At 34.8% G+C, this 26,748-nt stretch overlaps 3 protein-coding genes across 3 annotated transcripts; 2 read left to right on the top strand and 1 right to left on the bottom strand.

Moving 5' to 3' along the window:
* Positions 1 to 534: 534 nt before the first annotated feature.
* LOC142613108 (enolase) lies at positions 535 to 5,468 on the bottom strand. Its single transcript, XM_075785307.1, has 17 exons — positions 5,222 to 5,468; positions 4,973 to 5,054; positions 4,589 to 4,653; positions 4,142 to 4,189; positions 3,941 to 4,027; positions 3,734 to 3,814; positions 3,543 to 3,644; positions 3,379 to 3,459; positions 3,207 to 3,281; positions 2,802 to 2,864; positions 2,610 to 2,690; positions 2,170 to 2,364; positions 2,032 to 2,082; positions 1,688 to 1,776; positions 1,526 to 1,577; positions 1,147 to 1,203; positions 535 to 906 (listed from the first exon to the last, which is right to left on the bottom strand). The coding sequence occupies exons 1-17, from the start codon at positions 5,285 to 5,287 to the stop codon at positions 826 to 828; spliced, it is 1,356 nt and encodes a 451-aa protein (XP_075641422.1). The 5' UTR covers positions 5,288 to 5,468; the 3' UTR covers positions 535 to 825.
* Positions 5,469 to 9,330: 3,862 nt separating this feature from the next.
* Positions 9,331 to 12,728, top strand: LOC142613107 (uncharacterized). The gene has a single exon (XM_075785305.1). It carries the CDS (start codon positions 9,794 to 9,796, stop codon positions 12,563 to 12,565), a length of 2,772 nt encoding a protein of 923 aa, XP_075641420.1. The 5' UTR covers positions 9,331 to 9,793; the 3' UTR covers positions 12,566 to 12,728.
* Positions 12,729 to 15,325: 2,597 nt separating this feature from the next.
* Positions 15,326 to 16,128, top strand: LOC142611650 (putative zinc finger A20 and AN1 domain-containing stress-associated protein 8). The gene has a single exon (XM_075783744.1). The coding sequence runs from the start codon at positions 15,482 to 15,484 to the stop codon at positions 16,046 to 16,048; it is 567 nt and encodes a 188-aa protein (XP_075639859.1). The 5' UTR covers positions 15,326 to 15,481; the 3' UTR covers positions 16,049 to 16,128.
* Positions 16,129 to 26,748: the final 10,620 nt, after the last annotated feature.

The raw sequence follows: 26,748 nt of genomic DNA, 5'->3' as shown, positions 1-26,748 counted from the left end.
AAATACACTCAAAACCTAAAAAATGACCAAAATATACCCAAACCTAAAAATTACCAAAACACTCCCAAAACCCAAAAAATACCAGAATGCCCGAAAAATGACAAAGTGTGCAAAGTGCAATAGTAGTAATATACTTAAGCGTGCAATAGTAGTAATGCTTAGTGTAAGAGTAGTTATACTATTACTAAGTGTACAATAGTAGTAATGCTGGGTGTACTAAGATTTTCCGTGACGTGGTTCTTACTCTAAACTCTAAAGTCTAGCTTAAAATGTATATTGTGTGCCTATTTAAGATTTGCTTATTTGATTAAAACTAAAAAAAATTTGCTAAAAATACTGTAAATAAAAATAAAATTTAACTGAAATAGTATAATAAGACCATAAATAGTACCAAAAAGTGCAATAGAACTTATAAATAGTAAAAAAAATAAACTAAATTATAAAAGAAGCTGGCTTTTTAATTTTTGCCAAACACCCTCTGGGATGTAATTGTGGAGGAGCTGAATGCAATGCAAAAAAGAAAAAGAAAAAGCATAATAATGCAACCGCCACAATCAAGTGGCAAAGTTGCACCTTCATATAAAAGGGTTCTGATCAACAAAATAGATTTTCCATAATAGACATACAAACCAGTCGTCTATAATCTCTACCACTCGGTGCTTATGACCAAGTTCACTCTTGACAAAAGTTCTCAGCTTTACCCGACTGTTAAAATCCTCTGCTCTTATAGAAGCTTAGTAACACAAAACTACACGTCCCGTAAAACCAGATAGTAAGGGAGCTTATTGATAGATGCTACACTCCACAGTGACTCAGATTACCAACTCAGTATGGATGCACGGGTGCTCTGAACTTCGATCCAGCATAGACAGCTGCAGCTCCAAGCTCTTCCTCTATCCTAAGAAGCTGATATCAAAGCACAATATTGGTTAACCCAATCATTTCTTGTAACCATAAAACACACTGCGTGTATAAGAGACATTCAGAGCAGCTAATAAATTTACTCAAGAAAATAGTGAAGGAAAAAACCATTGTAAGGCAACCAAAATTACCACTATAGGAGGTATTTTTGGAGGCAAGGGTTATGATGATCAAGTGGAGAGAAGGAAAGAGAGAGAGCAGTTAGGGCCCAAAACAATGATTTACCTGGTTGTATTTAGCAAGGCGTTCTGATCTGCAAGGAGCTCCAGTCTTGATCTGGCCCTGTTTAACAAATAGGGACATATATACAGATCATATCAGCTCAAGCAATAACATATGAAAGGACCTCATAGAATGTAACTAATACAAAACCAGAAACTTATCACCTAATACTGCAAACATATAAAAACGAATAGATTATGCTCTCCATTTAGTACCAGTACAAAGTCAAATCTTTTCCCCCCAACAAATAAGAGACAATTCCTTCAAATCAACTTCTCCTAACACAAGCATCAATATTCACACAGGAAAAAAAGAAAGAGCTACAACCTCCGCACAAAAAAGAAACTAAATAGTTACAATGAATAACTAGCCTAATACTTACTGTTGCCAATCCAACTGAAAGGTCTGCAATGAAGGTATCCTCGGTTTCACCACTACATTGAACAAAGAGACAACATCAGCAACACATATGCTATAGCTTGTGTGTGTGTGTGTTTGTGGGGAGGGGGGGGGGGGGGTTTGGAATATCGTGGACATGTCATACCTTCGGTGGCTTGCCATGACACCCCAGCCAGCATGTTTAGACATTTTCACAGCCTCAATACTTTCAGTCACTGAACCAATTTGATTCACCTGAACAATCATAGACATAAGGGGAAAAGTGTTTTTTCCGTTTTAGTAACATGACCATCCAGATATTTCCTATACTGTTGCTTTTGCAAGTCCATGGCAAATTAATAGCTATCAACAAGTAATCCAAAAAATTATGTAAAGCCAATCTATGGCAGTAAAGAAATGACTACCAACATATTATCCTAAAACATCATCCACAAGGAAATCCTTAGATGCTCCTCTAATTCAATTTATTTAAAAGGCAATGATTGCTACCTTCAACAGCAGGGCATTGCAGGACTTCTCCCGAATTGCTTTTTCCACTCGCTGCAGCAACAATGAACAAAAATAAGTTAAAAGACTGCCCCCCTTTTTTTTCTTGACTTTGGACTAACAGATTTTCCCTTTGAATACCTTGGGGTTTGTAACCAGAAGATCATCACCAACAATCTGCACATGCTGGCCAACTTCAGCTGTCATCTTGGCATAGTGTACCCAGTCATCTTGATCAAATGGATCCTCAATGGACACAATTGGATAATCAGACACAAATGACTTGTAAACATTCTTCAAGCTGTCCCCAGATATTTTTTGTGATCCATCATTGTTCTGTAACAGAGATTCATTTATTCAGCTAACATAATTGATAGTAAACTCAAGCAATCAATGTGCTCTAACCAAACTTTTTGATAATTCAATATAAGGAGGAGCCAGTTGAGCTACAAGGCTCTTGGCATGCTCCTTACCAAAACTTACTTTGATCACACGCATAAAAATAGACACAGGAGTCCTCCAAAATGATGTCAAACCAAATACAAAAAATGGATCACAGGGAAAAATGCTACTCAAATTACCTCTACTTTGAAATTCAAGTCATAGGTTTTATCCTTGCTATCGTAGAATTCTGATGCAGCAACATCCATGCCAATAACAACCTGTCAGAAGAGGCAAGAAAGAATCATCAATATTGTATTATGTGGTTCACTACAACAGGAAGTAATGAAGTCATAGTGATAAAAAAGATTCAAGTAGATGAAGTAACTAACCTTTCCTGTATATCCAGCTTTTGCAATAGCAGTCTTCAGCAATTCAAGACCCTCTTTGTTTTCCTGTCAATCAAAATCACAAAATTATTTTATCCACATTATACTTGGTCTCTGACATGTGGTAGATGAGGTGAAGCAAAATTGTTGTTAATTGAAGATAAACAGGTGAAAATTACAAAATTTAACTAGACAAAAACAACTAAGCCTTACTCCAAAAAAATTGGGGTTGGCTATGGATAAGGGTTCGCCAATTTTTTCAACTTCAGCCTTATGACCTATTGATTTTACATTTTAACAAAGGCATAGAAAAGGATGATAGTAGTTTTTTGTAACAGAGCTACTTGAGTTCTCGCTTCTGAATAACATTTCCTGATCAGTTAACAGCACACTAAGAGCAATACTAACCTGAATATTAGGAGCAAAGCCACCTTCATCACCAACATTAGTGGCATCTTGCCCATACTTCTTCTTAATGACAGCCTGGATGGGCAGACAAACAAAAGCAAAATAAGCCCCCCAAATCATGCCAATTTTTTATTAAAAATTTGCACAGGAAATCAGGAACAAGAATAGTCACCTTCAGATGATGATATACTTCTACACCCATCTTCATGGCTTCCTTGAAAGAAGATGCCCCAACAGGAAGAATCATAAATTCCTACATAGAGAGACAGATTAGGAACTTCAATTACAAAAGTTCATTAACTATTCATCATTTACAAGTAATATCATCAAAATTACCTGCATTGCTAGTTTGTTGCCTGCATGGGAGCCTCCATTGATAACATTGAAAGCAGGTACAGGAAGCACTAAGGTCTTGTTCCCAGCAAGATTGGCAATGTGCTGCAAGGTTAAAACACAACAACAATGAACCACTCAGTATGCAGCTAAAATTACCAGGGACAGTAACAGAGATCTTCAAAACCACCTACCTGGTAAAGGGGGATCTTCTTCACCATAGCACCAGCTTTACAAACAGCAAGGGATACTGCCAATATAGCATTTGCTCCAAGCTGAAAAATCAAGTGGGAAGAAGCATCAATTGGCATGAAATTCATAGAGCGACAACAAATTAAAACAATGAGCTGCAATAAGACTTATTAGTTATTATAACCCATGAATTCTAATCACGATCATACCTTTTGCTTGCACCAACCCCATTCATTAACAGTTCCATCTAGCTCTTGTACCATGTAATTGTCAATTTTAGTCTGCTCTGTTGGGTCCTGTGAATCAATAATAATACAAATATAACAGGTGCGAATGCATCAATAACCGTTCACTTTTCATGGGCTCCAAAGAAATTAAAACAAACTTTCATAAACATAATATTATCATACCTTGCCAAGCAAAGCAGGGCCAATGATTTTATTCACATTCTCCACTGCCTACTCCATCAAGAAACCAAATCATCATTATTACTTTCACTCCACCCCACCAAAATCAAAGGGGAAACTAAAAACCAGTAAAGATGAGAACAAAGACAGTCCAAATATAAAATACCCAAATGAATATTAATAGCATAGAATCATTTCACTGCCATAGACATTACTAGCATACAAAATATCCACTGGAGAACACATACACAGATACACTGATAAACCCACATCAAGATTTTAGTTTCTGCCCTTAAAATCAATTTCCATAGAAAGCTTGTTCCATTTGCTTAGAGATAACATTGAGGCAATGATGATTTATCACATAATAAAAAGAAGGATCCTAGTTAATATCAATCAAAGGAGCTTACAAATAATTACTTCAAAAGAAAAATGAAAGTAATGGAATACCTTGGAGACACCTTTACCAAGGTAGTCTTTTCCACCATCCCTCAACTCCAAGGCTTCATAGACACCTTTAAAACAATATCATATATAAATGACTTAGTAAACCACTGGTGTTAAACATCAAAACCCACTAAAACATAAATTTATGCAAATAAACATGCATATCAATACACATGCACAGACACACACACAAATAACAAAACTAAAACCATGCAATCAACAAAATCAAAAGCCTAAAATGCACCCCACAATTTTTTTTTTTAAATTGAAGTTAAAAAACCTAAGTACATAATAATAGCAATCATAATATAAATTAAAAAAAAAAAAAAGCGATTTAATAAAATTAAAAAAAAAAAAAAAACACACACACACACACAGAGATTTTACCTGTAGAAGCACCGCTTGGCACAGCAGCTCTAGCCAAAATCGGTGAACCTTTATGTTCAGGAACTTCAACACCAACATCAACCTGAAAATCAAATGCATATTCAGACTTTTTAAATCTCTTTATAAAAGCACAAACATGCTTTTTATTTTAAAAATTTTCCTTTCTTTTCTCAATTTTTTTTTTCCACCAAACAAACAAAGAAAGTAAAGAAGAAAGATCAGATGGTTACAAATGGATGAAAAACTCACTTCTACGGTGGGATTTCCACGGCTATCGAAGATCTGACGGGCCTTAATAAACTTGATCGTAGCCATTTTTCGATTCAAACCAGGTTTGTTTGTAGTACCACACTAAAAGAACACAAACACTCTCACAGCTTTAGTTTTATACTTTTTTCTTAAAAAAAAAAGAAACTGTCGTAGTAGGTTGTTTTGTTCTGGGAGTCATTTTTGTAGTCACGGCACGTGGTTTTCAACCACGGATTATAAAATCTACGCCGTTGATTGAAAAAGGCAGCTGTTATGTGTAAGGCTGAGATGGGTTTTTTCTTGAGCATCACGCGAAGCCCGTCAAAGTTTACGTGGGCCCGTGGGACTCATTGATAGAAGAAAATTAAAAGTGAAGGAATAATATCAAGAATATGCTGCGTCGGTAACTATGTTTAAATAAGTGTTTATTTTGTTATTCGTGTTTTAACACATATTTTTAGTTTTTAAATAATATTATTAAAATAAAAGTATTCAAGAAAAAATAAAAATCTGTTATGGGCCCAGAAATTAGAGAAAGTTTTTTAGCTATGTTTGGTTTGAGGGAAATGGAGAGAAAAGAATGAGGAAAGGGAAAGAAGATTTTTATCTAGGGGTGTTTGGATGTAGAAGTAAAGAGGTAGGAGAAAAAGATAAGAAAATTATATTTACTATTTTATCCTTATAAACTTTAAATATATCATTAATTATGAGGATATAAAAGTAATTTCACAAATCATTCAAAATTTTCCGAAGATGTAGTAGTAATTTTGTGGATTTTAATGGTAGGTAAAAAATAAAAAGATTTGGTGAGATCCATGAAAATCATTACTCTCCAAATTTCCTTTCTCTTCCTCTATTTGCTTCTAACCAAACAAATGAAAATTAATTTTTAGCTTCTCTCCCTAGGTCGATATGCTGGTGAGAGGTCTAGCGCATGTGATAATTTTTTCTTTTCCATTTTCTTTAACCAAATATTGCCTAAGGGTCAAACAAATTTTCACATCATTTTTTTTTTTTTGGATGGTTATAAAGGCATGGATGATTTGAATTATTTAAGCCTCAATTAGAAATATTAAGAGGTATTAGTTGAGTTACAAAACTCCTGATCACAATATTTTTCACAACATTTTTGTTTTAACCTTTGAGTTGTGATAGGTCTTTGTATATTTTTTTTTATTTAAAAAAAAAAATTGGTCTATGCTCTATGGTAAGTTTTTTTTTTCTTTTTTTTTTTTAAGTTCTATGATGAGCCAATATCTCAATTTGTTGTGCCTATAGAAGAATTTTAGAAATTAAATTTAAAAAGTTTAATAACAATAAAATCTCAGTATTTTTACAATACTTTTTTTTAAAATTGCGGTGAATTAGCATATAATCTTTATTTTATTTCATATAAGACAAGTTGAATCCCAGCAATTATGAAAATAATAAAAATATTGTGATATTTTATCTACCGTGATAACTCAACCGACAGTTTGAAAAGTGGAATTTAACTAGAATAACTCTTAGAAAGGAGTGCTGTGGGGCGCACTCAGTTTTGATAATCAGGGGCTACTTTGATCAGTTTGATGGTTTTTGTTTTTTCGCGTTGATTCATAAATCACAATGATGGCTTTCTTCTTCTTCTTCATTTTTTTTTCCTTAAGAGAATCAACCTTTTTTTTTCCTTTGATAAATATAAATAAAAAACCATGATGGTTTTAGAGAAAGGAAAAAGTGAAATTTTTTAAAAAATATCCTCAAAATTATTCCGCAAGTAATAATGGGCTGTTATAAATTTATAGGATTTGAACCCGAATCTTTTTTTTTTTTTTGCTAAATAAATACTTTATTGCTCAAAAAATTCAACCCAAAATAGGAGAGAAACAAAAATATCGGGCTTAGACCCATCTCTAACAAAGGCCTGAGATACATGAGATGACAAATTGGAGATGAAAACCGGCCCAGACCAATTTAGAAGAGCTGTCCATTAGATTTGGATCTAGTACATTGTGCAATTGCACCTTTAACGTAGAGAGAGAACTGTTGAAGACAATTATACAATGCAATAGCTCGGCCCCAACTTCTCCTTATATATAGTTTTCATGAGGAACAAAATTGAGGGTTTAACCTATTGGATAATTTTGCTACTTAAAATATCAAACTACGTAGGAATTGCCTAAATAGGTGGTGGTGAAGTATCCCACTATTGAAATCTTGATAAGTATAAATCTCATTTAGTGCTAGCCAATTAGGCCTCCTCGTGGGTTAACATAAGTATAAAATCTAAATATTTTATATATATATATCCTCATAGCTACTAGTACAGTAAGAAATTACTAAGATACAACCTTATATATATACACACATTGATCCCACCACTTCGTAAAATGTTTACTGCATAGAAAACATGGTATTCTATGGTATTCACTTTTCAATAATTATACCCACACTTTTAATGTTTGACAACACTCATCGACTGTATATAGCAGCAAACACAAACTAATTAGTACTAGTTTTAGAATACGTGCAAATCATGTATAATAATAAATAAATAAATAAATAAATAAATCCCGAAAATATTCATAGTAAACAACATTGTACTTCTATCATTACTTGAATTAAAAGCTAACAGAAGGCAACAGTATTTTTTTAGAGGAAAAAATGAATCTTTCATTGGAATATGATTGAAGTAGTGCTGTCGTCTAAGGATTAAATCACACGGCTTGAGCATGAGAGTTAAGACAAATATGATTCAAGATAAAGACTAAAGAATCACGCTTTTTTGGGTTGGATTTTCATGTCAGTCTTCTATTCTTCTTCTTCTTACTCCTAAAATAGAATAAGAGAACATGATAGTACAAAATATTGACCAAAACTTGTAACTAAAATAAAGTCACCCCCGCCCCCCCCCCCAAAAAAAATTAATAAAATAAATGAAAAATCACTAAGATACCCCAGGAAATTTTGTATAATATAATCTATATGAGAGGATCCAAATATAATTCAAATTAACCATCAGAATTCAAAAATAGAATTATCAACTTAATCCCTTATCAGTATCTCCACATAAAATAACCTCTAATTACCAAAATCTTTTGACCATTTTTTTTTTATAAAAAATAAAAAATAAAAAAAAAGCCTGGCCTAATATGTTGAAAAAAATAAATTTATTTCATTGATCAATATGCAAAACAGGTAACACGTAACCTGTTACCTGTCACAAAGCGTTTATAACCTACCTTTTAATGGTACCTATGGGAATTTCACCTTTACTTTATGCTAAAGCTCATTAAGTATGTGTTTCCATTGGATTGTAGGACCAACTATCCCATAATCAAAAAAAAAAAAAAAAAAAGGACCAACTATCACGAAACAACCACAAGAAATCGAATAAGAACTTTTGGAGGTGGTTTTTATCATGATATGATGTTATACAATGCATTTATAGTATAGTATAAAAGAAAGTCATTATACCTTTTGAGCTTCTGACAAAGTTATTTTGTGAGAAATGCTGCGGATAGATGTGCATGGCCATGGTTTTATAAATTGGTTTTCTACTTTTCTGTTATTCTCTCACTACCACGCTTTTGTAAATTTGTTTTCTAGAATGCGCTCTACAGATTTCTTTTGAAAATGTCTAGCAGAGCAGGTAGTATTAGAAAATAAATTTCCTATTGCATGCAGTTGGCAGCAAAATGTTAGGAAAAAGCACTCGGACAAAGTTATTTAGTTATATAGTATTAGTACTTTTTTGGAATACTAGTTTGACAAACTTACAAATTTACAATAAATAGTGAAATGATTTCCTACAAATTTACATGAGATTTGAATTTTCAGATTACATTTAATTTGAATTTTCAGATTACATGATAGTATCATATCAATCTCCATGAGATAATGATTGGCTTGACTGTGGAGGATTATTTGCTAATAGAGTTTGAATTTTGAAAGAGTCTGGTTTGAGTTTGTGTTTTAGCTGTAACTGCAGGAGAGGGAGAGGATAGGGATAAGAATGAGGTTGCTTCAATACATAATGCCTCTAATAAATGCGCACTAGAAGCATAATAGTTGAGGTATGATTCATATTGGAGTGCCCCCCCCCCCCCCCCCCCCAAAGGTAATCTAGCTCAGAATGCATGTATCACGAGGATGAACCATAAAATAAATCTCATTAAAAGTAATCATATACTTTAAGTCTTTAAGTACCTTTTAGAGATTTGAGGGGGAAAACAAGTTGATCCTTGCCTCGCAGCACAAGTTCAACACAGTACACCAAAATCTATTAGAAGCCTCAAAAACAGGAGAGCAGAGAATTGGTAAACCGAAGGCAATGAAATGAGATGCTAGACTTACCAGAGAAGAAAAATCTGTTTAAAAGAATCTCATATTTCTTTGTTCCTCTATAGAGGCAAAGAAGCAAGAGGAGAGAGTTGGTCCCAAGGCACAGAACAGCACAAAAGCCCTAAAAAGTATCCAAGGTATCAAATGCATACTTATATATAACCAATCAACCTTCAATGTTGAGCATTACCTTCATCAAGTTCAAAAACCAAACACATTTGATTTGAATTCTTCTTGATCATCTATATTATGGCAGAACAAAGGCAACCATTTCGCTTTCGGCTCCCCTGGCTATCAACACCTGCTGCTCCAGCCCCACGCCCAGCAACTGAATCACAACCCCGTCGTCCTCCAGTTCAAACACAAACATCTACACAGCCAACCACTACTACTGTCCCCAATCAGAGACCACCATTTAGGCCTGCAGGGATTGCCCCAGCACCCCAAGTCACTTCCCAAGCTCAAGCACCTCAAAGAACTGAACCTCAGCAACCAGCACCATCTCGTGCAACCACCCAACCCCAAGTCACTTCCCAACCAGCATCAACACCATCTCGTTCAACAACACAAACTCAAGCAGTTGTACCACCACCATCTCGTGCAACCACCCAACCCCAAGTCACTTCCCAACCAGCATCAACACCATCTCGTTCAACAACACAAACTCAAGCTGCTGTGCCACCACCATCTCGTGCAACCACCCAACCCCAAGTCACTTCCCAACCAGCATCATCACCATCTCCTTCAACAACACAAACTCAAGCTGCTGTGCCACCACCATCTCGTGCAACCACCCAACCCCAAGTCACTTCCCAACCAGCATCAACACCATCTCTTTCAACAACACAAACTCAAGCTGCCGTGCCACCACCAGCTCGTGCAACCACCCAACCCCAAGTCACTTCCCAACCAGCATCATCACCATCTCGTTCAACAACACAAACTCAAGCTGCTGTGCCACCACCATCTCTTGCAACCACCCAACCCCAAGTCACTTCCCAACCAGCATCATCACCATCTCGCTCAACAACACAAACTCAAGCTGCTGTGCCACCACCATCTCTTGCAACCACCCAACCCCAAGTCACTTCCCAACCAGCATCATCACCATCTCGTTCAACAACACAAACTCAAGCTGCTGTGCCACCACCATCTCGTGCAACCACCCAACCCCAAGTCACTTCCCAACCAGCATCATCACCATCTCGTTCAACAACACAAACTCAAGCTGCTGTGCCACCACCATCTCATGCAACCAACGGGTCTCGGGTCACTTCTCAACTAGCATCACCATCCCGCACAACAAATCAAACCCGGAATGTAGCGTCTCTGCCTTCATCACCATCACGAGCAGCACCTCAATCACGAGTTGCCTCTGTGCCCCCATCACCATCTCGCACATCTCAAACACAACCAGCATCACAGACAGACCCCCAGCCTGAGGCTCCACCTCGTTTGTCCTCTCAACCTGCTGGCCGAACAACATCACAACCTTCTTCTCCATCTCTCAAAACCACTCAGGTACAACCAACTGGTACAACAAATTCACAACCTAAAATTCAAGAAAGCTCTCAGCCTACTCCCACTTCTACTCAATCTCTATCTCTCACAACCACTCAGGTACAACCAACAGGTCCAACAAATTCACAACCTAAAATTCAAGAAAGCTCTCAGCCTACTCCCACTTCTACTCAATCTCCATCTCTCACGACCACTCAGGTACAACCAACAGGTCCAACAAATTCACAACCTACAATTCAAAAAACCTCTCAGCCTACTCCCACTTCTACTCAATCCCCATCATCTGTATCTGAGCAAGAGCCAAAGCCAGTCGTTGTGTCTCAGCCACCATCACAAGAACCTCAACCAAAGGCACAAGTTCCATCTGAAACTATTCCCAAACCCCAGAACCATACACCAATTGTAACCTCCTCTCAACCTGATGGAGTGGCAACACAGCCTACAAAAGTTTCCCCAGCTTCTATAGAAGCCACAGATACACTTGCTCCAACCAAGAAATTAGATTCTAAGCCCCTCCCTGAGAAAGAGTCAAAGGAAAGTCAAGTTGGGAAGAAAGTAGTGCAAGAAAAAATTGAAGAAGAAAAGAAAAGTGGACCAGCTTATGAAGAACCAGCAAAGAGAACAATCGCTGAGCTTGTTAGTTCAGCAACAGCTGGTTTAGAAACACAGACTAAAGACCTACAGAGTTTTGTATTTCAAGCTAAACATAAGCAGCATGAGGAAAGGGAAGAAACTTTTGAGAGAAAGGAAACAGTTGTGACCACCAGCTCTAATGCAAAACAGATCAAAACTTCAAGTTCAGTGCATCCAAAGGGCAGGCACACATCAATCAGATCAGCAACACAAAAGCCTAGTGCCATCTCAAGTGGGGGACAAGTTCCTCCATTCCAAGAAGAGGTCACAAAAGATATTTCGAGATTTGTTCAAAAACTAGCCAGTGGCCATCAGATGGATGAAAACCCAGTTAGTATCATAACCTTAACTGGTGAAAACAGAGGAGCAACAATGCACTTAAGCTCAGAGCTGGCTGAAAAAGAAGAAGCTGTCCACATTCACCGGGGTTATAAGCTCAACCCAGATGAGAGCATTAATGACACTACTGATTTAGAGGGAAGCTCCAAGGACAAAGTGTCCAAAGAGAATTTTCCATCATGGCTACATGTGAATAGCAATGTACAGGGTATCAATAACTCGATAGTGTCTGACACTTCTTTCACAGCAAGGAGTCCTGGTGTTCATTGTGCTCTATCTCCTGATCAAGCAGACTCCATCAAATCAAATGGTAAACCAGAACTTCTTGAAACACGCAAGGCTGAGTTCAATGTCACCCCGGCTGAGAAGCATACATATGAGCCTACCGTTAAAAGACGGTGCCTCAGAGGCCTTTTCATGGAATCTAGTGACTCAGACCCAGATAATCCTGAAAAGCCTCGTCGTCATGGTTGCCGGTATAGTTGTGGGGATCAGAAGAACAAAGATAGAGATATTGGAGTTCAATGATCAAGTGAATTACAACAATCTCATATTATCTACTTACAGACATAAAAAAATATTTGTACAAAGAATAATACAATAAATGTTTGTCACATATTATCTATATGCCGTGTACTGTGATTATCATTTCTAATATCAAGAATGTATAGCACAAGATTTAATTTGCACTCTTCTGTGACTCCGAACTAGAATTCTCTCCTCTTGCTTCTTTGAGACTCTGTCTTTGCCTCTACAGGGGACAAAGAAAAAATATTGTATTTTTATAAAAAGATTTTTCCTTCTGTGCTAGGTCTAGCATCTCACTTCAAAATGCCTTTTAAGTTTTCCATCCACTTTTACTTGGGCTCCCTATAGGGCTTTAAAGTACATAATTTCATTAAAAAGAGCTTTCTTGTTACTTATCATCCACAGGAGACATGTATAACTAGCCAGATCACCATGGCAGACACTCCAGCACCCCTCCTTTATGGCAAGTGGATTGCTATGATATTTGTCCACTGAAATCAACATTGATCTTATGACTACTAATTCAATTCGTCCTGAAAATTCAGATTACCAAACATTCTCTCTCTCATCTCCAAAATCAAAATTGAAAATAATATTTCAACTTTCCTTCATCATGTGTCACCTTTTCCAAGGTAAATTAATTAATTTTTTAAATAATAATAAATTTTCATCTTTTTTGTTATTACATTTTACTTCTTTATAAAATCAATATTGGTTTGATTAGTATTAATTCATCAATTTATATGTTAAATCCATTTTTTTTTTTGGGATAGTTTGAGGCTGTAAGGTGATTTTATTATTAAAAAAGTTGTAACATATTACATTATTCTACTCTTAAAAAAAAAAAATTTAGAAGACTCTTTAAAAGTAATTTAATTCTTGTCGTACTATATTTTATGGTAAATTATAAAATACATTGGGATTGATTAAATTTTACCTTCTAAAGTGTGATATACGGTTAGTTTTTGCAGTCAAGTGACACGTCATTGCGCTAATGTGTTTTGCCCAAAGTGAAATCACAAAACTCAAAGCGTAATTTCAACTCAACCAAAGTAAGATAAAAAAACACCGTATCAGTTTCAATAAAAAAAAACAGCGTATCAACTATCAACCAAACTCAAAAATCAAAAACAAAACGCCACGGTTACCTATTGATTACGGGTCGCTGGATTGCTTGTGGAATTGTTGCAGCGTGGCACTGATCAAGTGAGGGCCATGGTGGTGGTGGCTCTTGCGGCAGCTGCGTTGATGGGATTTCGGTGGTGGCAATTCTTGTAATCTGGGAGCTTCGGTTTATCGGTGGCGTGGGTTTGGTATTTTGTGTGTGTAGTAGAAGAGCACGACAGTGGGAGTGGGGTAAGGATTTTTAGTCTGTGATGGGGCTGTCATTTGCTGTGGTTGGGTTTTGAATGATGGGGTTTGCGATGCGATGCGATGCGATGGGTTACCGGCGATATAAAGGGTCGGACGTGGTGGATTTCCGGTGGATGGTGGCTTTGGTGGGAATACGGTGGTTCTGAAATTTGTGGGTTTTGACTGCTTGTCTTCTTTTCTTTTTTGATCGGTGGGTTTATGGTGGTTTGGGAGGTGTTTGGTTAGTGCATTTAAACAATAGATGTGTTGTTAAAATAATACAATATGCATTTTCATAACTTTTTTTACCTACATAAATTTTAAAAAAACTTAAACAATACTAGTCTCATCACACGCGCTTCGCACGTGCGATGAGATTTTTCTTTTTTAGTAGTCCTATTTTGTTAAAAAAACTGTATCTAATTATTATATATATATGATTTTTATTTTAAAAATCTAATTTATAAGTGAATAAATTAATTTAAAAATTAATAGGAGAGTGGTCCTATTTTTTAGTGAGAGTTGGAGTTGCTTTTTTACCGAATTGTCCTTTAATTTTGTCTCTACTTAAACATAAGACTGTAGGGGTATATTTGAACTAAAAAATGAGTTTTTACCGGATTGTCCTTTAATTTTGTCTCTATTTAAACATGGGACTATAGGGGCATTTTTGAACTAAAAAAATAAGAATCCAAACAGAGGAAGCCCCTTAAATAGTAGTATAGATGATTAGGACAACATTTTCAACCATTAACTACAAAAACTATTCGGAGGGGATGAATTGCTAACAGAACCAAACTTTAAAGTGTAAAATCAAATTTTTAAAACTTTAGGATGTAATTCAGTAAATCTAAACAATCTCAAACTTCAGTAATTAATTTTACAATCTACTTATATTATATGTTGTAGATAGCGTTTATTATATTAGTATATACGTTTTAATTATAAAAGCCTACTACAAAATATCATCTAAATTATATGTAGTCCAAAACTAATCGGACCTTAAACATATAAACTAATGACAAGTTTGGATTATTTTTGGGTGGTTTTTTAGTTTTTATCCTTTTGAGATGTAGTCCCGACTCCAGAGGGAAACTTATTTAAAACTCAAATTAACTATTATCTATTACTGACCGTTAGACTACGATTTTATTAGCTTTTTTTTTTTTTTTTTTTTGGTGCTGAGAATTAGTCCTTAAACATCCAACTACGAGAAGAAAACAATCAAATTTAGCTTTCCTAATTCGAATGGCAAACTGATTTTATAAATATTATCTTTTTAATCCCCAATCCGAGAAGGAAAACAATCAAATTCAAATTTAAAAGATAAAACGAATGAACCTGTAGAAGTCGGTGGCTTCAAACTCTCCAAGTCCAAATTGACTCAGGATTCCTATTTCCTTTTTTAACTCCAAGTCCACCACCCCTTATATATAGCAAACAACCCCATTAACTTTCAATCACACAGAAAAATTCTGAGAAGGAATTGAGAAGAAGTAGAAGCAATTAGATAAGAGCAAGAAACAAGCTAGAAAGACCGATTTGAAGGAGAATCTTAAGAACATGGAACGGCCTCTCTGCGCTAATGGTTGCGGCTTTTATGGTTCTCTTGAGACACAAAACCTGTGCTCCAAGTGCTACAGAGATTTTCAAAAACAAGAACTCCCCAAGACAGCCAAAGCTGACAATGAACCACAAGACTATCAAGAAGTTGTAATGAAGATGGATCCTCCACTCTGCGCTAATGGTTGCGGTTTCTTTGGAGTGGCAGACACAAGGGACATGTGCTCAAAGTGCTACAATGACTCTCTTAAAGAAGAACTTGCAGACAAAGTTAAAGCACTGGACTTGGACAATCCTATGAACTCCAGTGCTCAATCTCAACCATCTTCGGCTGCTGGCGTGGATGCTATAGTTAAAGGTTCGACAAGCATGAAGAATAGGTGCAAGAGCTGCAACAAGAAAGTGGGGTTGACAGGGTTTGAGTGCAAATGTGGGAACATGTTTTGTGGAATGCATAGATATCCAGAAAAACATGCGTGTAATGTGAATTTCAAGGCAATTGGTAGAGATGTTTTGGCTAAACAAAATCCAGTTTGCAAGGGTGACAAGTTACAGTGGAGAATTTAGAATAAGAGCAACTAGTTGTTGGTTTAGGCCTTTTAACCGAATGATAAAAATTTGACTCAACATCTGTTAGTTTTCTTTAATATTACTACTATTTCCTCAATCATTTGTTATCTCATTAATCATTACTTCTTAAATCTGTACTATTTGTTAATATATTATATGTCTTTTGTTTGGTTCCAATTTTAAATTTGAAATCATGTATGGCAATTGTTCTATCCTATGTATATATGGCTCAGGTATTGCAATAAATTTGGATCACATACACACTTGACACCTCACTTATAAATTTGCAAAATTATTTCTATACTTATTGAATGACAACGTAATTCTTTTTTTCTTTTTCTTTTTCTTTTTTTGTAATGTCCAAGAAGAAATATAAAGAAAAGTTACTATAATTAATATATATATATATATATATATATATATAAAGTAAATGTTAATGATAATAAATTATATGTTATATAATATAAAGTTAATTAGGCAAGATGATGAATATGTTGAGAAAGAAATTATTATCTTGAAATATATATCATGTGTAACTATTATAACTTGTGAGTTTAATCAATTTGAACACGAATTTTATAATTATTTTTTAATTTAATGAATAATTAATTACCTAATCCCCAATTGAGATTAGACCCGAATTTCACTTTGGCACTTTGTGCTTTTTATGTATTAAAAAAAAAATCACTTTATCCACTTAAGGTTAGCTCCGTTAAACAACTGTAACATACCTCACTTTTTTCTAAGGTTTGAAATTTGAGAAAATTGATGAATTCAATTTCCACTCAAATTTCATTTAACAACAATCAATATTGTTAGCTAATATTCTATCAAGATTACAAAGAGTGGTCATTAAAAAGGTCGAAGCAAACTCGAATAGGTAATGTCGTAATGCCTACAATTGTGCAAAGAACAATCAAACTACTTTTGGTTAAACTAGTTAAGTCCCCACACGATGTGCGGTGCATTTTTAAATATTTTTATAAGATCTTATTTTATGGACCATGTATTATGTTTAGGAAATCAACTTCAATTCTATTACAAGTCATTAGAAAGTGAGAAAATGAAAATTATAAAATAAATTGAATTAAGAATATAAACCTATTGCTTGATTGATTTGAAAACGATTTAATTATTTTCATTAACTCAAGTGTATCAATTAATTTATTACATTCTTGATATTATGTGTTATTATTATTTTTTGTTGGATTTTGTTTCAATTGTTACAAAAGCAAGTAAATTTAAGCAAGAATATCATATTCCAAATTAATTGTTTCACATATAAATCTTATAAAAATGACATCAAAATTTCATTATACTTAAAATAATTTGTATGGACACAATTTGTACCTAAACCCAATAATAGGAAGGGTATAAGCCCAAAGAGCCCAATACAATAAATTTGTAGAGAATGGGTACAAAATCTGGTTTCTTAAGAGCTTAACTAACAACGGTAATGGCCCAAGATCACAAAACAATATTGATAGACTAGTTTGTATGATGGAAAATTGTCCTCGGACTTAAGCCAAGGAGCTAGTTCTTATATTTCTTTCTTCTTAAGGATAGATTACAAAAATATTCAGTTTGAAGTGTTTTCTCTCTTTCTCTTCCAATCCCCCTCTCTTGGGGTGTTCCTCTTCTCTTTATTCTTCTCTTTCTCCTCTCTCTTTCCTCCACATATGGATCAGATTGCCAGTCTGGATACTTGTCCCATCAGCACCTTCCTGAAACTTTTAAAGATAGTCATAAGGCTGAACACTGCTACTCAGGCATCACTTCCTCATTAATGCGGCCAGAGAGTTAGTTACAGAGCATTCAATGCGGTGACAACAGCTTTTTCTTTAGATATTTTATGGTTTTCATTTGTCCTATACCCCTGTGCTGCACATCCTATCAACAAAGTCTCATGAGATATTGCCTCTGGATGGTAGATAACTCATTCCTACCTCTGCCTAGTTGATTCGAGGAGCATTCCTCTTCGGACTAACTTCTCGGATGACCACGATCAAACCTTGTTTTTTTATAAATTAACGCAAACCCTTAGTAAGATGTTTATTCATCCTCAAACTACTTAATGTCCTCGGCTCGAGCCTCCAGCCCATTATGCACATAAATATACATTCATAGGCCCATCTCCCCCACATAATTAATGCACCACTTAAAATAATTAATATAACAAAATAAATTTATTTATCCAATCAATACTCTTTTTAATTAGGTAAAATAAAATACTAAAATATATTACATATCACCATGTCATTGAAAGAGTTAGGAAATCTATATAGTTAAGATTAATTTAGTGAATTCACAAAGATTTAATTTTAGATGATGTTTGTTTCAATTGTTGATAAAACAACTAAACATGAGGAAGAATATATATATTTTTTACAATTATTATTATTATTATTATCATTATTATTGTAGGGTCAATAGGCTTACGAGTATGTATTGGGCCAAAGGTCCAATTTGAGGACACTAAATGGTCCAAGAATGTGGAAATATTAACTCAAAGAAGCAGTATTGATGGTAGAGAAGCGGAGATTGATCATAGTCATCTCAAAAGTTGGTCCAAGGAGGGTTCCCTCGTCGGCTAGATAAAGCCAAGGTAGGAAAGGATTACCTGACGACCAAAATCGATGTTTTAGGAGATCTGTATGTAAGGACATGCGTGGTGGATGTACAGGATAAAAAGAAGGATTGTGAAATATCGAAGATAAAGCTGCTATCACCGCATTAAAAGCTCTGCAGCTAAACACCTGGCCGAAGCAATGGGGAGGTGATGACTGAGCATCAGGTTTTAGCCTTACAGCTACCTCCAAATACTTCAGGGATGGGTTGATGGGACAAGTATCCAAACTAACAATCTGATCTATACGTGGAAGATGGTGAAAGGAAGATGGATGATATAAAAGGAAGAGAAGGCTTTCCGGAAGGGGGAATCGGAAGACAAGAAGGAGAACAAATACTGTAAACATTAAGATCAAAATCTGTAACCTGTCTTTGAGAAGGAGAAATATAGGATCCAACCTCCTCGACCAGAGTCTGAGGACAATTTTTATTACAAAGACTATCTCATTTATATGATGTTGCGATCTAGCCCATCATTTATTATTTAACGTCACTAAAACCTAAGTTTCAAGTCCACTCTTTACAAATTCATTGTATTGAGCTTTTTAAGCCTATCTCACTCTTATTTTTGGGGTTTGGGTGTAAATTGTGTTCTTATAATTATTAATCCAAAATTTTCACTTCCATAATTAGTAAATATATATATATATTTGCGAGAAATTTTGTTCTACAATTACAAGACAAACTTAAGTGTAGGGCAGGTTGATTCCTCAAGCTCAGGCCAAAATAGCATAGTCAACCAGTCAATGTTGTTCTTTTGTAAAGAATGTTTTAATGGGAGAAGTCAGGTATATGATATTCGGCTCAGTTGCTCTAAAAGCCTAATTGGACAAAGCGTAGTGTAATTCCCAATTTTAACAGCTTATTATGGTTAATTTGTTACATACCAACGAAGCAATTGCCTTGCTTATAATCTGCTCTTATCTTTAATTTGGAACCAAATAATAATAATAATAATCATCTGCTCTTTCATTTTTTTTTTTTTAAAAGGTATTTTGGTTACTTTTATAATTTGAACATGAATAAATCAAGGAACATAAATTTTCCACAACTTGTTTCTTAAAAAAAAAAAAAAAAAATTCCATCCTTGGTGAAGGATTAAGTTGTTCATTTTTTTTTTTTTTATATATATATACAAGATAGAATTCTATTCTAGCATAATCTAAGTGTATATGTGTGTGAAACTTTCTCTTGGAGACTTGAACTCCGGCTCTTACCTCCCACACTCTACAAGTATTGAGTGATCACTGCACCAAATGTGCACGGTGATAAGTTGTTAATCTTTGGGTACTAATACTATTTTTTTGATAATCTTGGGTACTAATACTATTGTATAGTCCGTGATAACCGAATGGAACTCAAGGCCTGCCTGCTGACCTTAATAGGCTGTAGATTTTGTACAGCATAATCTCACTTCGGGCTTCGTTAAACATTCGTGAGCCCATAGGTATTGATCAGTATTCAGTCGTGCTTATGCAGAGTGGAAATCTGGCCCAATAAAAAAGGGAATTTTCACATTTGGATCCTTTTGTACGTATTTTGGTGCTGGGTTTCGGGTGGTGTTTCAAACTTATGATTTGAAACAATTGAACTTATTATAAATTCTTTCGGGCTTTCAAAAAATTAAGTTTAAGTTTTCACCCAAAAAAAAAAATATATATATATATATATATATATATATATATATAAGTTGGGTTCAAGTTACACCTGATGTAACTCTAACTGATATTACACCACTTAACAACTTATTATTAGACGTGAATTTTGACAAATTTATCATTAGATTATATTATATTCATATAATCTCTATGCTTGCAAAATTTCACGGTGATCAAAGATTAATAGTCATATTATCAATTAATTGTTTGAACTCAAGTTGTTGTAGTTTAAAATAATTCATAAGAGATGAGTTTATGAATTACACGGTAAATAATATCCGATTGGCATGAAAATTAGCATGCATATTAAGCACATATAGAACATGTAATTCAACAGTAGGATTTTTAAAATATGAATTGAATAACAAGTTATTAGGTGGTATACCATTGCTTAGAGTTACACTAAGTATTATTTGAACCTAACTCTATATATATATCTTGAACTTTAAGACATTCTATAGTCACTGACGCACTGTATGCATAACCCTTGGTCCTTGTAGTTCTAGCAATACTTGAAATTATGTGCTTAATTTTAATGACATTGTTGTGAAGTGCAAAATTTTGTTTTAAGAACCAATTACATGTGGTTGTTTTCACTTTTTAAGATGTTTATGAACTTTCTTAGGGCGAATTAGCATGGTGTCATAAGCAAGAGATAGCAAACTAAAATTTTTCTTTTAAACATTATTATGAGTAAAAACTGTGGGCACCAAATCCTAGTTGGACAATGGTATTTGTGCCCCCAATTAATTTGTATGTGGGCTTTGGCACGATCCTACAAATTGAGCTTTGAGCTTCACCTGGTTTACCCCCTCCTAGCCTTGATGCACCTCTCTCGCCGTGTTTTCCCTCCCCTTCTCCTATGTTTCCTAGTACACACTTTGTATATCTCCTCCCACAGAGTGTTTTCCAACCCTGAAAAATTTACCCACTTCTTCCTCTTAAAGTCTCTTGTTAGTAGGGTAATCATCATTCCTTTCCCACTTCGCACATATTCCCATGTTTATCAGAATCCCAAGGGATCCTCACTTCTTTAGAGAATTCCCTTGGTACTTGTTCCAGTCGTCAAAGAGCGTTCAACAGTGAACCGTCCCAACGGCACTGCCAGCCCTCGATCACTGCCTTCGTTACTCGTCAACATTTAGGCTGACCACCTAAAACTCCCTTTGGATGATGTCCCTTTACCTCACCCCAATCTCAAGGTTGGGCTCATTATGGTAGGGTTCGGGGTCAACTCCCCTTAAGTGTGCCATAACGAGTTGTTCCAATGGGTCCTGGGCCTTATATTGGGTCCTGATTAAGTGGGCTTGTGCGTGCTGGAATTGTTTTTTTTTTTTTATAAATTTTAAAAGCATAAAAGTACTTCTTCACGCACTAATCAAAAGTACAATGTTTCCTAATGTCTTATTAACTTCTGGTTTAGATCTTTTTGTTTTTCATCTTTGTCTCCATAAACACTTTGAGTAATGTTTAGGGAAACAACAAAAAGCCACAACAATTTCACAATAATATTTCTAAATTAGCATGCTACTTCACACGAGTCCACCACAATTTTCAAATTTTTTTTTTTTTAATGATATGGCATACTAATTTTAGAATGTTGTAAATTTGTTGTGACTTTTTATTTTGTTTATAACATTACTCAATCATTTAACCTAACAGTGTCTCTTACATAAATTGTTACTTTGGTTTTTTGGGATAGGTCACTGTAATTGTTACCAATTCAATATTTCTTGAGGTGAATATGATAGAAGCTACACTACCCTAAACTTGGCTATCTTATGTATTGCCTATCCAAGACAGGAATTTAAGGTGGGTTTTTAAGGGACAAGGGTATAGTGTTCAAACATTCACCTGCCAGGCATTAGAGGCTTAGCAGATGATCTAATTAATTAATGTGAGGTCACGAAAGGCCTTGAGGAATCAGATTCGACAATTCTAGTTTTGGGGTGTAGTCTGTAATAACGGAAAGATATTGCTCTGAGAAACTGTTAGTAGATCTTAAAGTGGTCCTTGTAAAGGGATGTCAGATCAAATGCTTTGGAAAGCTCTTTATAATTAATCAATTCAAGAGGAAGAAGATTCTAATTAGTTTTAAGTGATAAAGCTAGCACTTAAGCAGTGTTACAGATTTGGGATCAAATTCTACTTTCAACAAGTTGGGATTTTCTAAGAAAAGGGAAAGGAATTCTTCTTGTTTTGTAATTCACCAATAAACAAAATCTATCAAAAAAAATGAATCTTTAAACTTTTTTATTGATAAATTATACACTTTTTTTTTTTTGAGAAGAACAATGCACATGTTAGGTTTGATATTCACATATATATATATTTGTGAGATGAGTAAATTTCATTAAACACATGGCTATTATCTTGATTCTCATAAAAAATATATGGCTATTATCTTAATCTATAAACTTTTCTTTAATTGTTTATCTTTATTTTTTGTTTGGGATAGGGAGCATCTATCTATTTATTGGAATTTTGAGAGCAAAACATGCCCCATCTTGAATTTTGATTAATTACATTGGATGTGCCTTAATTAGGGTTGTCCACGGGTCAGGCTAAGTCAAGTTTGTATCCAACTCGGACTCGACCCGAATGATTAGGGTGGATGAAAAAATGACTTGAAACCGACTCGGATGATCTGGTTGGATTTTTCAGTTCGGGTCTCGTCAGTTTCAGGTTGTATCGGGTCGGTCTCGGGTTTATCACCAGGTTCAATATTTGGCCAAATCCGGCGAGATCTAGCCGAGTCCGACAAGATCTAGCCAAAATCTCGCTGGATCTGTCGAGATCTGGTCGAAATTTGGCCGGATTCATCGATATCGTACCGAAATCTAGCCAGATGCTTCGAGATATTGCCTAGATTTCATCGGATAACGGCGAAATCTCGCCGGATTTGGTCCAAAATGCTTAATATATTGCCGAAAATGTTAGAGATTTCAGTTCGAGTCAAGTTTCACAGGTTTTGAAATAGAAAATCGACAAACGACCTGTTGGGGTTGGGTTAGAGAGTTCGAAACCCGCATCCAACCGCTGGAGTCGTCAAATTAGGTGGCGGCGGGTTAGACGCAGGTGGGTTGGCCGGGTTGAGCAGGTTGGCGGGCCGCTTGGACACCCCTAGCCTTAACCAAGAAGTGGGGCGGCAAGGAGAAGAAATAAAAGAATAAAAACAAGAACCGATTAGGTGTGGGTTATCACTTCTAACATTAATTTCTACTCACGGATAGAAATGATAAGAAAGTACTACATCTACAACATTTTTACAATACTTTTCAGATAATAAATTTTTACTTGTTTTAATTTGAATTCATCATTAAAATTACCTTCTTAAATACCAATAATAGTCTGCAATAATTAACCACTAAAAATTTATTGTAAAAATATTTTGAATATAGCATTTCTCTTTATAAAATGATGGTCATAAGGCCATAAATTAATGTGACCATGTGATAGAGGTGGGAACACTTTCAAGAAACTCGGGTCAAAATAATAAGGCGTTTGTGATTTGTGAGTCAATTAGCTGTATTGCTTTTTTTGATAATCAATTACTTGTATTATTCTTTCTCCTTGTATTATTAAAGAAAAAACGAAGAAAATAAAAAAGCAATATCGTTGGATGCATGGCAACAGCCAAGGATTGCCCTTATTATATGTATATTCTTATGATAATTTAATAAATAGTTCTAGTGGTTGAACATGCAACGATGATCTCACTTAGCCCCACAACCGAATCCAAAATTGTGCACTATTATAAACAATTGTGATTCAATGTTACTGTTTTTGTTTTAAAAAGTATAAGAAATACACACTTGATTAAGTTAAACTAAGAACTACTGATTAAAGCATTCCCATAAGATGTTTTAAAAATATGCCATTTTAACACCAAAAAAAAAAACTACTTTATTATTTTAATACATCATTTTACAATACGCCATTTATCACATGTTTTATTCTTCCATTCTATACATTAAAATAATATTTTCTACATATTAAAATAATATTTTTTTAAAATTCATCACAATTCAAAACAGTGGCTACCCAACAGGCGATAGCCACTGCCCATCGCCACCAACCAACAACCACCGCCACCGCTCACAACCCAAAACATATTTCAAAACAAAACCAAACAAATCTAGCCAAATATCCTAAACAAATCCATTTACAAATGCACTAACCACCACCGCAAAAATTCCAACCACCACCACCGTACAACAACCACCACCATACAACAACAATCACAAACCAAAACCCATGAACCCAATTTGAAAAATTACCCAAGACCCACTATTGTGAGTGGCTAAAACAACAAAACCCAACCACTACCGAAATACCACAACCCAGCCACCATCACAATCAATCCCACCCAATCAACCCACCCACAAAATAAAAACCATAAAAACCAAAACCCGCGGCTGGGCAAAGAGCCAACTTGGTGAGATCGGCCTCAAGGCATGATTGGCCACTACTGGCGAGATCAGCTTCGAGTTGAGGAGTGGCGGCTGACGCGAGTCATGGCTAGGCAGTGGCTTGGTGAGATCGGCGATAGATGAGGACTTGAGGACGGCGGTGTGCTCTAGAGAAAGGAATAGAGTAGAAGCTAAGAATGAGAATGAGTGAGGAAGAGAGAGTCACTAAGGGGGTGTTTGGATTTCATGTTTCAATAACTCATAACTCTGTTTCCATCACTCATAACTCAAAAATAGTGGGACCCATGACTGAGAGGCTTGTTTGGATTTTGTTTCCAATTATTGTTTCTATCACTCAATTTTCTGATTTTTTAGTGATGAGTTATAGAAACTGAAAACAAATTTTAGATATTTTTAGTTTCCATAACTCTGTTTTCAATGGAAATTCTGTAATTAAACCCACAACTCAGCCACAATGTTGGACTTTTTTGGTTTTTTTTTTTTTTTGAAACAGCGCAACCAGCCGCAATGTATGACCTTTTAGTTTTTTTTTTTTTTTGGAAATAAATTCACTGAGTGATGAGTGCCAAACGGGTGGAGGTGGGGAAATTTGGGTATTTTAAGTGATGAGTGATGAGTGACGAAAATTGAGAGGAGTGATGGGTAATAACAAAAAAAAAAATCCAAACATGACCTAAGAGACTCAGTGATAGTTGCGGATGGGAGAGAGAAAAGTAAGAATAAAAAATTATTAAAAACTTTTACCATTCCCATCCATACTGTTCCAAACATAAGAGCGTATTGTAGCAAATGTCAAAAAATTTTGGCATTTGAGACACCTCATGATGGTCTGTTTTTTGTGTTTGGTGTGTCGAATGCCAAATATTTTATACTTTTATAGCTTTATATAATCGCACATAATGGAAATGTGAAAAAAGATAAGCCTTCGTTCTAACTAAACATAAACATATATATCTCTATTACAAAAAGGTTTACCGAATCTAATATAAGAAAAGTTTAAAATAATTTTATCAAAAAATAAATATAAAATATCAGAAAATAAGAAAATAAGAAAATTTTTAGTTTTATTGAACTATAAAATATTATTTTAGTGTTTGGAGGTTATTTTAAGGTTTTGAATTTGAAAAACTTATTTTTAGATGGAAAAAATTTGATTCCAAACTGGTTTGCATATAGTTATCTTAATCTATTTTAACATGCTATGTAACGATTGAAGAAACTATCTATGTATTGTTCTTGTTATATGACTTTTTAATGAGTCATGTGATTTAAATAATACACATGAATTAAATACTCTTAAAAATCACCACATGATAAATTAAAAAAGATAGTTCCAAACTAGTTTCAAAGCCAAATTTTATCTTTTTTATATAATAATATTAAATTCATAAAAAAATTTAATTAAAATAATACCATATAAAGATTCTATTTTTATAGAGAATTTTAAAAATAAAAAATTTTCTTTTAAAAAGGATGACCCCTAAAAAAATTAAAAATTAAATAAAAATATTCTTTTAAAAAAGGATGAAGAAAGTCTCGTAATGCTGGTGGTCATCCATAGACAACCAACTAATTAGGGGATCAAGAAGCTCTCATCACATTTCTATCCAAATTAGCTTCCTCTTTAATCACTTTCGTTTTCTAAAATAGTTTTTAATCCACCCCTCGAGATATATATGTGTGTCTATATATATATATATATATATATAGACACACATATATATATTTCTTTTTTTTTTCTTTTTTTTTAAAGATTCCAATCATTACTTTAGGTACTGGGACCCACCCTCCATCTAAACCCAGCTGCTTTCATTGATGTAGAAAATGAAATAGCACAATTAGATGGGAAATTAATTAATTAGCAGTGCATAATCAACCACATGAATTGCAAGCAACTTGAATCTGGATCCAACGGCGCTAACATAGTATTAAAAATGATGATAACAATAAGGACCAAATATAAGAAGAATAATTTCAC

The sequence above is a fragment of the Castanea sativa genome, chromosome 10, assembly GCF_040712315.1.
Source record: "Castanea sativa cultivar Marrone di Chiusa Pesio chromosome 10, ASM4071231v1".
NCBI classification, from domain to species: domain Eukaryota; kingdom Viridiplantae; phylum Streptophyta; class Magnoliopsida; order Fagales; family Fagaceae; genus Castanea; species Castanea sativa.
The sequence above is the reverse complement of the archived record's forward strand: the minus strand, read 5'-3'. Positions and strand labels throughout refer to the sequence as shown.